General features: G+C 35.3%; 1 protein-coding gene across 3 annotated transcripts in view; it reads left to right on the top strand.

Moving 5' to 3' along the window:
- Positions 1 to 12,870, top strand: part of EPYC (epiphycan) — a 36,507-nt gene extending 23,637 nt beyond the window's left edge. For all 3 annotated transcript variants that reach the window (XM_021528069.4, XM_085570222.1, XM_021528068.4), the window contains exons 3-7: positions 6,080 to 6,233; positions 8,535 to 8,693; positions 9,287 to 9,489; positions 11,063 to 11,158; positions 12,407 to 12,870. In XM_021528069.4, coding sequence (XP_021383744.2) covers positions 6,080 to 6,233; positions 8,535 to 8,693; positions 9,287 to 9,489; positions 11,063 to 11,158; positions 12,407 to 12,577 — 783 coding nt within the window. In that variant the 3' untranslated portion in view covers positions 12,578 to 12,870. The remainder of the gene's footprint in view (positions 1 to 6,079; positions 6,234 to 8,534; positions 8,694 to 9,286; positions 9,490 to 11,062; positions 11,159 to 12,406) is intronic.
- The last annotated feature ends 354 nt before the right edge of the window (positions 12,871 to 13,224 follow it).

Below are 13,224 nucleotides of genomic sequence, written 5' to 3'. Positions count from 1 at the left end.
GGATTTATCTTCTGAAACAGACAGTAACAGTATAAACATGAGCTGATGTATCTCCCCTTTTCTTCAGAGTTCATTAGTATTTTGAATTAATATTTATATCATTATAGGGTCCAGAGGCGACAGTCAAGTGGCCATCTGCTCTGAAAGTATATACAAAGAGAGATTTCCTTCTTTAAAATGAATAGAATCAAGCCAGGCTCTCAAAGAAATTATTGTGTGAGCTTCTAAATTTTTCCCTCTTTGAAACTAAAACTTTGTTTGGAAAATGTGTGAGAAAAACAAATTGTGGAGAGAGATTCTTTTATATATCAGTTACTAATACCTAATAAAATGGCACTGCAATTTTATGACAGTGTTAAATATAATCAGTCAATTTTTCTTTAGATAGGAAAAACTAAGTTAGAAAAATAAGAAGTAAAATATAGGAGCATCAGAAAAAATATTTTCATTGCTAAAACAGGCTATCAGTGAGGCTGAAAAGCAAAGGAGCACTTAATCAAGAATGGTTTGCCTAGCACTGAATAAGCAGAAAAGCAAGGGAGTTAAATACAGGTTGGTCTGGGTTAGTTTGCACAAAAGAGGTGAGCTGTAAAATATGATCCACAAAATATTCAGACAGAAACACAGTAGAAGTCTAATATTTGATGCATTTTGATTAGCATTAGTTGATAGTTTGTTGAATTTGAATAAAATTATTAATAACAAACAAAGCTCAGAACTTGAGTTCCACACACATTTGTTCATGTCTGTGTGCGTACACACAAACCGTCTCTCCTATTGGCATAACACACATGAAGAGGACCCATGGTTGAACAAGAACTCACTCTTGCCATTCTGCAGTTAGACAAGATTACATGTTCCCATCTTTGTGGCTGGTAAAGAGATTTCAAAGTGGATATGCAATGACTTTTCAGAATATCATATACATTTTGAAAAAACCCTATTAATTGGTACAAGTCATGTACAAGTCACATAGCCACATAGTTGATCAGTTAATCAAACTTATCATTAGAAGCTTTATCCCCAAATAGGAATTCTTCTAGTTTTTCAGAAAGGTTTTGACTACACCTCTTGTTATTCACTTGTCTGCAGTGACTAACAATTTGATTTCTTTTTAAGACAGAATAGGAGAAAATAAGTCTTTAAATGCAAATTTCAAGAATGAGTTTAGGCCACTTTTGAAAAGGAAAGCAAACCTCCCTGCCTGTGGCAAGGGGATTGAAAATAGATGATTTTCATGATCCCATCCAACCCAAACCATTCTGTGATTCTATGAATAACTTGCACCATAATTAGATATTTTCTTGTAAGTCTTTGGTAGTTTCAAAACAGCTATGGGAGAAACCAGTTCCTTTTGATGAGTCAGTGTGTGGAACAACTGTCCATTCAAGGTTAAAATGCCTCTTTTTATGTTTTGAATTTTTATTTGTGTATTAAATGTATTTTTGCTGTAAAAGAAACCCTGAAACAGAACACAGTTCAGATTCTCCTGTGGATTTAAACGTATCACATGTAATACATCAGCTTTGATCCTAAAAGATGTAGACATAAAATAGACACATAAAAAAGATACATAAATAAACTCCTGAGCCTCTCCTAGTCTTTTGTTTGTCTTGCATCTTTTATTGTCAATAGTGAGATACAGATACCTGAAGAGCCCACCCTAAAATGAATTTCTGTAGCCAATGTCTGGAGCTGCTTTCCAGAAGTTTTGTCTCTTTCTGTACTGACTGTGAAGCGATGCTAATATAAACTAAATTCCCAGACTATGGATGGCAAGTTGCAAGCTGGATTTACCAGTGATAAAATTGTGTTTTATCACTTACTGATGTGTTCTGATTTCTTCATTCTTGACTTTTGTGGCTTCTTGGGCTCAAAGTGCCTCTGAATTGGCCAGCCCCACTAAGAACTTTCACAGAAAATAGTCACATTGGATAAGTATAGGATGGGGGAAAAAGTAGGTACTCCATGTAATCTTAGGAAAGATATCACTGTCCTTTGGCATGCTCTGGGATTAATCTGCACTGGTATTCTCTAAATCTCTTGATTGATTCCAAAGACAGAGTAGGGTAACTATTGACCACATAGATAGCCAAAGATAGGTGACATGATACCCATTCCGTTTTTTCTTATGCTGTGTATTAAAAGTGTCTTAGAGGGCAGATTATTATTTGAAGCCTTGTAACTATTGGCAAAGAGAAACATACTTTATTGTATTTCTCTATAATGTTCTTCCTGCTTTCTGATTTTTCACAAAGAATATTTCTTAAAGTACCAGATGAAATACAAGCCCACTCCCTGCCTGATTTTAGGCTCCCACCTTCCTCCAAAAAGCCCTATGGAAAATAATGCTATTAAGTGATATACAATAATTTATGTTTCAATTTTTATTTTTTTTTTTTTAGTAAAGTCCGGTTGCCAAAAATAAACAAACATCTGGAAAATGAGGGATTATTCTGTACAGCAAATAGTCCAAGAAACATCTTTGTCTTGTTACAATTTCACATGATTTATCAAACTTGTAGATGATACAAAGCTGCATGGATCAGATGACCAATAATGGGAAACAGACTTTTACCTTTAGGTCACTGGTCCAAGTCCAAGTTATGTACAGCAAGAAGATAGTGCTCATGCTCTGGGTCTGGTAAACACATATATCAGTGAACTCCTATTCTGTTACAAGTATAAAAATTGCAACATCATTAAGTTAACATCAATACCTTTTGTTTTCTTATGACACTCATGACTGCAGGAGACAGAATAGATAATGCTAACTACTTGGAACAGCTTCCCTAAACCCCAGACATAGTGTATTTGCAGGGAAATTGCTGTGAGGCTTTTAACTGTGTATCTGCAAATCTAGGTAACATCCTACAGTAAGAAAGAGAAAACAGCATAGAAATGGAAATACTAGAGGTTAACACCTCTGTTTTGCTACCCAACAGCTGCAGTGATTAATCAAGAACCCTCAGAAAGCATAAAGTAAATAACAAATCCCCAGATTGTAAATTCCATAGAGCATGTCCCAAATGTGCAGTCAGTGTAGATGACCCAAACCTCGTAACAAGTGAAAAGAAAATTATCTTTGGTCTGAAGGCTATTTACAAAGCCTATCTTGAAAATACTCTTCTACAGATTACTTTCAATAGAACAAAAGTTGCATATAAAGACACAAACAGATCTTAAATCTCTGGATTTAAATCAGAAGTTCAGAAGAGGGATTCTTATCTGAGTTCCACAAATCTGTTGAAGAAGTAGACAGCATGTGCAAGAACTTTAGTGCAGCACTAACCTGGGTCAATAAAAGCCTGGAATGTATCTCTCCCTCTAGGCTTCCTCCATTTGGAGAACAGCTGTCCCATTTCCTCTGTTCCCAAAGCCTTCTTTTGATTTGTCCCCAAGTCCATTCCTGGTTAAGCTGCCTACTGTCAGTGCTACAGATGGTAGCATTGTGTATTTATCTGCACAAAAGGACAAGGTACATCCTTACTCTTACATCAAATTACTCAGTTCAGCTGAAGGTCATCAAATGTTCATTTGATTACCTTGTATTTTGTGAGGTTATAATCTTGGTAACTGTATTGGGGAATTTTTATCCACAAACTCTAATTAGTAATAGCATCTGTGGCTTAGTAGAATACAACTAAAGAATATACAGAAAACCTAAAATGTTCTTAGTCAAAATCTGAGCCTGTGTGGTTCAGAGTGCTTACTGTTTTTTTATTGCTTTCATGTTCTCTGTCTTCAGTGAAACAAATTGATATAAAATATTTAAATCTATTGCCATTATATAGCCTAAACCAAATTATTTATATACAAAAAATTAGATTTTAGGTAGTTATTTAGATGTTCTAGGGCAATCCAAGATCATAATGCTTAATATTGCTTGTAATTATAAATAGCTATGCTGCAAGATAATCTATTATGAGATGTAAATTGTTTTTTTCTGAAATTTTCACAGTTCATAGAATCATAGAATTGTCTGTGTTGGAAGGGACCAAGATCTTCTACTTCCAACCCCCCTGCCATGAACATGGACACTTTGAACTAGCCCAGGTTGCTCAAAACCCCATCCAACCTTGCCTTGAGCAAAGGAATCCAAAAATTCTCTGGGCAACTATTTCCAATGCCTCAGCACTCTCGCAGTAAATAGTTTAATAATATATAAAGGTTTCAGCCTCAAGCCATTCCCCCTTGTCCTATCACTACATGTCCTTCTAAAAAGTCTCTCTCCAGATTTCTTGTAGGTCCCCTTTAGGCACTGAAGAGATGTTATAAGGTCTTCTTTCCTCTGGGCTGAAGAACCCCAACTCTCTCAGCCTGTCTTCATCTTCTTGGCTCTCCTCTGGACTTGCTCCACACAGGCCCATGTCCTCCTTGTGCTGGAGACTCCAGTGCTGGATATAGTACTGCAGGTGAAGTCTCACAAGAACAGAGTAGAAGGGCAGAATCCATCCCTTGAGCTGCTGGTTACATATTAAATATATATACACATACAAAGAGATTCAAATAGGGATCAAATACAGCAAAGATTTGCCTGTGCTTGGAATCCAGATGTTAGGTGGTTTCATTCCTTTAACTTCTATTGTCTACATACAAAATAATTTTTAAAAAATTCTAACTATTTGGCCAGTCTGGATGCAATTACTTTTTGCCTGTCTTTTACAGTTAGAATTTATGAACACTACTGTGATTGATTTCAACTACTAATTCTTCATGGAGACAGCAAGGAAAGCAGTAGCTGTGGGATGGGGTCAAAAAAGGAAATGCTTGGTCAGGTGAAAAACTCAGGATTCAATAGTTTTGTGGTGGTGTTTTGCTAGAAAGCTGAAGTGGATGAAAACTGAAACAGAATTTTGGGCTTTGGTGCCTTTGCAATTGGAATAATGATACTGTGACAAAATTCCTACATTTGGCTGTGCCTTACAAAAAGATAAGGAGTGCTAACTGCAGCACTATGATGCAGCACCGCAGGGTTAAATGCATTACCTACATTTTTAACAGCACCTCACGTGCAAAACCTTATAATGACACTAATTAATTGTTTTGGTTTTGAAGAATAAAGAGTGCACTTTCAAAAGGGGCTCTGGCTCAGCTGGACAATATTATTACACATGGGGAAATGAAGATATGGTGGGAAAGTAACTTGCAAGTATCATACAACTACATCTGGGTGATTACAGAAAACAACTCTGTCTCTTTGCTAACATAGACCCCTCTGCAACAAGCCTGGCAAATCTGCAATACTCTATTTATGAGCAGTGGTGTGATACAAGAAAATTGCTAAATCCTAATTTTTATCCTGAATTGTCATATAGGAAAATCAATAGAATACATTTTTAGAATTAGATTTAACCTGTCAAATTTACTGCTTTGATTAGTTATATTGAGTGAAGGACAAAAAAATTAAGCTTTCTAGTTCCATGCAAGGATCTTCCAAATTTTGTGTTTTAAAGCCAAGGTTTTATTCAGTATTTTTATCTATATCAGTTTTTTCATACTACATAATTCAGCTACTAATGAATGAAATTAATAATTCTTTAACATATTACAAAGTTGTATGTGAAGTTGGAGTTCAGGATTATTTAGTAATATTTTTAAATCATGTTAGTGTTCTAATCAGAGCCTGCACACCTACACTAGATTTGATTTATTATGGTACAATTTAATATTTTATGGTAAATTACTTACACTTTTTTGATATTTCATAGCAAATGTTCATTTTTCACACGCAGCTTATCATTTTTTATCGCAAATCTAATTTATCTTTAAATAACTTCATAAAAATAATTTTGCTAATATATATTCTCAGTAATGAAGTATATACATGTGAAGTATGTGCATGTATGTTGCATACATAAAAACCACTCAAAACACTGAGATAAAAAGTAAAGAAGTATGTTGGATTTTCATAAATTACTTATATACCATCAGAATTTATTATACCTTTTGGATAAAATGCAGCTCAAGCACTAAAACTCAGAAAAAATGTGACCTCTAGTGGGAGAATATGAGTAACTGGAAGAGGAACAGCTTCCATGGGAAATAACCAGTAACAATTCCTTTTCATTTTCCCTAGACAGACATTGGGACAAAACTACCTTCTGTAATTCAAGAGAGTCATTCCTCTGAGCCATTGACAGAAGAAACTGAGGATGAAGCATCAACGCCAAAACTAATTGATGGGTATTCAGCACAGGGGTCAGGGGTTCTTGGACCCCAGACTCAAGATGGTTAGTAGGAAAGAGAAATGTTTTTGTGTGTAGTATTGATTTTGAGCAAGCTCATTTTGGTTTCTTTTTTACTGAAAATGAAATACATAATTTCTGTATAAGATACAACATGCCTATCTCAAATCCTCCAAAGTCAGATAGGTGCCTAGCCAAAAGATTTCCATACTATTTCACTATGAAAAGAACTGTGCCAGCAAAGATTTATGACTTGAAAATTTGCTGATGGCTGGAAATACTACCAGTACTTGTTTTTCTGTCTTAGATTTCAATATCATTATCAACTGCCTTTACTTATAATGATTTGTGACATGTTTTTTAGAAATGTATTCCTAAAAAGTATAATTAAAATGTTGAATAATTTTTGACCATGAAAGCTATAAAAAGTGAAAAACTTAAAGAAAGGGAGTTATATAGAACTTTTTAATGCAGATTATTTTCAGTTCCTCTCACTATCAATACTGGAATAACAACTTTATAAATCTTGCAGGAGAATTAAGATTGTGAAACATAATCTGTCCCTCCCCCCCACAATATTTACACTGTAATTTTTGGCATTTGGCAGAAGCTCCTCCAAATTATAGTAGGTAAAGTTCACTATAGTTATCAATTTCTGTGAGGGATCTTTGTGTTGCACAGTGATCAACATACAATAACAGGAAAATCCTACTTTCTACTATGCCCAACACTAGAGCTGAGTGCCGTAGAAGAAAAATGAAATAGAAAAAAAAAAAAAAAAAACCCAAACATAAAACCCAGAGTTCTCCAAAATTGTGCGTTCGGTGAAGTTAATAATACATATTATTATTTTGGTAATAATACATATTAGTCTTATTTTGTTACATACTACAAGTGAGCTTGACCAGGCAAAAATATATACTGTCAAAACAAATCAAAATATCTTACATTATATCCTGTAAATATTGTATATGATGAATTCTGTTGAGTACTGAATGCAAATCAAGTAGTGCATCAACTAAAGAAATGCTCAAGACCGTAATATATCAAATCAGATTTCTCTTTTGTCTTCCTTTTTTTAGCTACATTTTTTCCTGTTAGGGGTTGCTGCTATTGGCCTAGTACTCAATCAAAGACTACAAGTCTCAGTAACACTAAGCTAAGCTCATTTTTCTCGTTGATAACTTTTTGAATTCTTCCCCTACCTCTGCTTTTTTTCAGTGCCCACCAGACATAGCTGAAAAATACCATTCCTTCAGGATCAAAAATAGGACAGGGTGAAACCCTTTCCCCATACTATGTTGCAATATTATGAAAAATTGTCAGCCAACCTTAACTCAATATTCATTTAGGCCTAGATTTGTCAGAATAGTTCAAGGTGTGAATGATTTTTTCCCTGTATCAGACCTACTCTCTGCAGCCAATTTAATCTCTCCTGTGGAGAAAGTTAGGCAAAGCATGAAAATGAAAATTTCCTTATCTCTAGGAAAATTGTATTTCTGGATGTCCAAGTAGAGATTATCACATAAAAATAAGAGTACTCTGGTTAATGATTTTTTAATCTTGCCTCAAAAGGCATCTCAATAACCTACAGGTAATGGGGCAGATTAAGAGGGCACATCTCTCATGTAGCCATATCTGACCTGGAGAAAAAAACTAATCTGCGAGAAAAACATGTTCATATTCCTGAATTCTCCTACTATTCTATAAATAAATAACAAGAGCAAACCACCCCATCTGCTACAAGGAGGAGCAAAACATGAAAGAGAAAAGTATTTCCATGGGATTAAAAACTGATAAACAGATATGCTGATTTATGCTCACAATACACTCATAAAAGATGTATCAAAAAATCAGTGTCACAAGTGTTATAATCCAGTTATTAAAATTGTTAGGGGGATGCCTCTGCCTGAACTGAGATGTAAATGAGGCCATATACCAAAGTCAATAGGATGGATTTTATTTAATAGCAAATATGAGATGGAGGGAGAGAGAGGTAGAAAGAAATATAAAGAGGGAGAGGGAGGAAATCTCGCTTAAGGGGAAATCAATATCTGGCTGGTTGCTGTCACCAAATATCCTATTATAGTCTGAGAAACAATTTATTAGAACAAATTAATTGTTATTCTAGGCACAGGGAGAAAAACAAAATCATTTTAAAAATAATTTAGTCACTTTAGTGTTGCAATGATATGATTTGGTGATCAAAGCAGAATGGGAAGTCAACTTTACCATAGACAAAGACTGATCATTAGCTGCTTATGTGAGCATTTCATTGTAGTAATTTAATATGATTTTTATTCATGTCCTTTCTAACAAAGTGTTTTCTTTTAAATTCCTTGATAGGTCTTCCCACTTGCCTTTTGTGTACATGTCTAGGGACCACAGTCTACTGTGATGATCGTGAACTTCATGCTGTTCCACCATTGCCTAAGGAAACCACATACTTCTATTCACGCTATAATAGAATCAAGAAGATCAGCAGAAATGACTTTGCTAACTTAAGTATGGATAAAATTATCATTGAACTCAGCTTTAATTTTGATTATTTCTGGCTCATATCAACCAGATATATAGTGATATATTTTATATAACATTAGATTATGATAAATTTTACACATAAATGCACAATAATTTTGTTACTTTGGAGCATAAAGGTCCATACATTAGATGCAGATTCTCTGTCAAACTTCCAAATTATGATAAAACAATGATCATTAATGTTTTTGCGGATACTTGCAATCATCTTTAGAAAAGTAATAAACCCCCCCAAATAGTCAATTTAATTTTGGTGTTTTTTAAATTGGAAAAATGTTTGAGTGTATTTTATAAAGAAGTTAATATATCAAATTTCTTTCATATAGGAAAGTGTTGAAATAAAGAAATGTGGAAAAAAGTAGTAGAAAATACATTTATTTCCCTTTAAGTGTCATTTTTCTGAACAATAATTTATAAGTTTCCCAAAATGCACAGAAATCTTAAAACTCAACTTTGAAGTCTTTCACTGAAAGATGTACAAAAAATGACACAGGCAGGGTTTTTTTAAAATTTCAGGAAATACATTCTTATAAGTCTGTTGTATCTTATTTCTCTGGCAGACCATTTAAAGAGGATTGATTTGACTGCAAATGTCATATCAGATATCCACAAGGATGCCTTCTGGAGATTGCCTCAACTTCAGGAGCTGGTGCTCCGTGACAACAGGATAAGGCAACTCCCTGAGTTACCATCTACTTTAACATTCATTGATGTTAGTAAGAACAGGCTTGGTCGCAGAGGGATACCAAATGAGGCATTTAAAGTAAGTTTGGGTGTGATGGGAAAATATTTTCTTCCTATCCCCAGATGATGTGTTTAGAAGTGTAGCCTATTCTCATAAGAAAGATGCTCCAGTCCCCCAGTCATCTTTGTAGCCATCAAATGGACCTGCTTAAGGAGCTCCATGTCTCTGTCTTGTCCTGAGGAGCCCAGAACTGGACACAGCATTCCAGATGTGCCTCACCAGGGCTGAGCAGAGGGGCAGAATCACCTCCCTTGACCTACTGGCAATTCTTTTCCTAACGTAATCCAGGACTCCATTGTCCATCTTGGCCACAAGGGCACTGGTGGCTCATGCTTGTTGTGCACCAGGACCCTCAGGTCCTTCTCTGCAGAGCTGCTCCCCAGCAGATTGGCCCCCATTCTGTACTGGTTACTTTTTACCAAGTGCAGGACCCTGCATTTGCCTTTATGGAATTTCAGACAGTTCTTCTCAGCCCACGTCTCCAGCCTGTTGGGGTCCTTCTGGAAGGCTGCACAGCCTCTAGGGTATCAGCCACTCCTCCCAGCTTCATGTCATCAGTGAACTTGCTGAGAAGGCATCTGTCCCTCCACCCAAGTCATTGATGAACATGTTAAACAATACTGGGCCCAGCACTAAACCTTGAGGGACAGCATCAGTGGCAGACCTCCCATTAGACTGCACCATTGGTTATTACATCCTTCTGGGATCTGCCATTCAGTCAGTTCTCAACCCATTTCACTCTCCACTCTTCCAGTCCACACTTCCTGAGTTTGCTAAGAGTATACTATGAGAGAAAGCCTTGCTGAAGTCAGGGTAGAATATATTCAGTGTTTTCCCCTCATCCATTCTGGTAGTTGCTTCATTTTAGAAGGCAATAAGGTTGGTCAAGCATGATTTACCTTTAGTGAATCCATTCTGGCTACTCCTGATTACCTTCTTATCATCCCTGGGGATGAAGATGGCCTCTGGAATGAGGCACTCCATCACCTTTCTAGGGATGGAGGTGAAGCTGACTGAATGGTAGTTCCCTAGATCCACCGTGCCCTTTTTGTAGCTTGGAGTGACACTGGCTTACCTCCAGTCCTCGGCCACTTCTCCTGATCCCTGTGACCACTGTGAGCAGCCTAGCTATGGTGTCTGCCAGATTTCTAAGCACTCATTCCTCCAAGAAGTCTAGGGAGAAAATTATCTACCTTCTGTAATGGAATGAGAAATGTATTTTTAACTCAGGCATTTTTTATACAGTTATAATTTACTTCAACATAATACACTTCTGCAAAATTGAGTAGACTTGTCACAAAAGAAAGGAAACAACATAATCGTTAAAATTACATCTTTAATAATTCTGTAGCTATTTGAAAAACATTTTCCCCTTCATTTTAATCTGAACACCTAACCCTTAGCAAAACTCTTAACCTATGCAAATCAGAGTTCATGACTGTCTTTGAATTTGCCTTTTCACCATATCATTCTGAAATAAAATGTTTTGCAATCCAGTGATGCTCATTGCAGTGATAGATTTCAAACTTATTGGCCAGAGATTTTGAAATATATCTGTCATTTCCCTTTGTTTTCTTCCATTTTCCTCTAGAATCTAGACGAACTACAGCATCTTTATATCACTGACAATAACCTGGATCACATTCCATTGCCACTCCCTGAAAGCCTCCAAGCTCTTCATCTTCAGGTAGGCTTTATACATCATGAAATGGCTTTTTATATCACACTCAAAGAGTATGCACAACTCAGAAGGGCAAATATTTGTCTTGTAGTGTTTCTTCTGTTTATCCAACAGTGTTCTTTTGACTAAACAAGCTATGGGAAACATAAAATTAACTAGTGATTGAAATATTTTAGAGAAGTAAAATTTAGCTCAGCTAAGCATTAATTTTCAGAATTTGTAATAGAATATTTTTTAAAAATCAAATTCTAGAATTACTATGATCTAATAGTTTCTTTCTGAATCCTTCCTTAGCCTTTTCCAGCTCTGCTTATTTCCCTTTATCTCCTCTTGTGCCAACTTACAGTTTTATCAGTTGTTTTTACTTATTGCATCATACAGAAAAAAACCTTTCAGTAAGCAATGTAATGTACCTCACATCATTTAACCTCGATCTTTCAGTAAGTAAATTTATTGAAACTCTCTGCCTGCCAGCTGACTTTTCACCTGTGTGTGTCTGTAAATTAAATATTCAGTGCTATGTGCTGCAGAAAAAAGTTAGTAAGCAGGACTTTGTCACACCAATTTTTCAATAGTAAAGGAATGGAGAAGGGAACAATTTTCAGACAGCCCTCACCTTAGGTAATGAGCTTTTTAGTCCCAGTTTTCTGACAATGCTGTATTCCAGCAATTCATGGTTGATAATGGTTCGCTTCAAGAATGGAAGCTCAGTGAATATAAGGCATGTAAGAGAAATTTATACCAAAGGAATAAAACCAAAAGCATTCAATTTTGCCAGTATATATACAGGTGTGAGTTAAACTAATGAGAGGGCTGGGAGGAAAGAAATTGTCGCAGATCAAATTACAGTGTTGTACCTTTGCAGGTTGAGGCATATTAAGATGTCAGGATGATTATTATGTTTCTATGATTTTTTGGACTGTCCTATTGTGGATCAAATTTGTCTTAATATGGCTCTTCACTATAATCTGGAAATGAAAATGCTCTATACTTCTACCAGGCTCCTCCTTCAAAGCCTGTCTCTGCTACATGGTTTGAGTTACTTAGTTTTGAAGCTTTACATTGGCCAAGAAATGTACCCCTGCCTGGAAGATTTCTCTGTTGATGACTTGTCACCACAATCTGGGCCCTTGAGCTCAAACAAGTATCCCTCTAGACACTGAAAATATGTCCATAAATGATGTTTCAGAGTAAAAAATTACTTTCAGGTAACTATTCTGATAGATTCTTTTTTGTTTACTTGTTTTCTTTTAGAACAACAACATTCAAGAGATGCATGAAGATACTTTCTGCAAAATGAGAGATTTTACTTATGTGCGTAAGGCTCTTGAAGACATCAGACTGGATGGTAATCCCATCAACCTGAGCAAAACACCTTACGCATACATGTGTCTACCCCGTTTGCCAGTTGGTAACCTCATCTAAGCGACATTAACCTAGATTAATTTTTACAAACATCATTTATTTGGGAAATATTTCTGTTAATATTGGAATTGATTACTGAAGAAGATTATTAAATGATAAAATCCATTATCTACCCAACTGCAAGTTATTTAGTGATATCAAGAAAAATACTTTACTACAAAAGCAATTGCAAAATTTTTGCTGAATTGTTCAGATCTAATGTATGAATTCTAAATTTAAATAATTTTACATATTAAAGTCAAAATATTACATAGTAAATAAATAAATAAAAATAAAATTGTGTACAAAATTGATTATTTATTGGGTTTTATTTTAATTAACTATCATTCTCTCAGAGATACATCCATTTTACTATTTATTTCCTTAAAGATTCCTTCATTTCTGAAAAGTACAAGTAACATTCCAAAAAAGACTATTTTTTCCTTTAGAAAACAGAATCTTTCCTTCAGATTACCCTCCCATAATCTATCTATATTTTTGCAGCAATAATTTATCTCTGTAATGCTGATGAGACCAAAAGCTGTTGTCTGTATCTTTGATAGATTTGCCTGACAGATTATGTGGTAATAAAAATATCACATAATATAGCCTATTTGAGAAATACTAGATTTTATTCTACATAGCAAATGGGAAAAAAATCCCTTTGT

The sequence above is a fragment of the Lonchura striata genome, chromosome 1A (genome assembly GCF_050655825.1).
Source record: "Lonchura striata isolate lonStrDom1 chromosome 1A, ASM5065582v1, whole genome shotgun sequence".
NCBI lineage: Eukaryota > Metazoa > Chordata > Aves > Passeriformes > Estrildidae > Lonchura > Lonchura striata.
The sequence above is the reverse complement of the archived record's forward strand: the minus strand, read 5'-3'. Positions and strand labels throughout refer to the sequence as shown.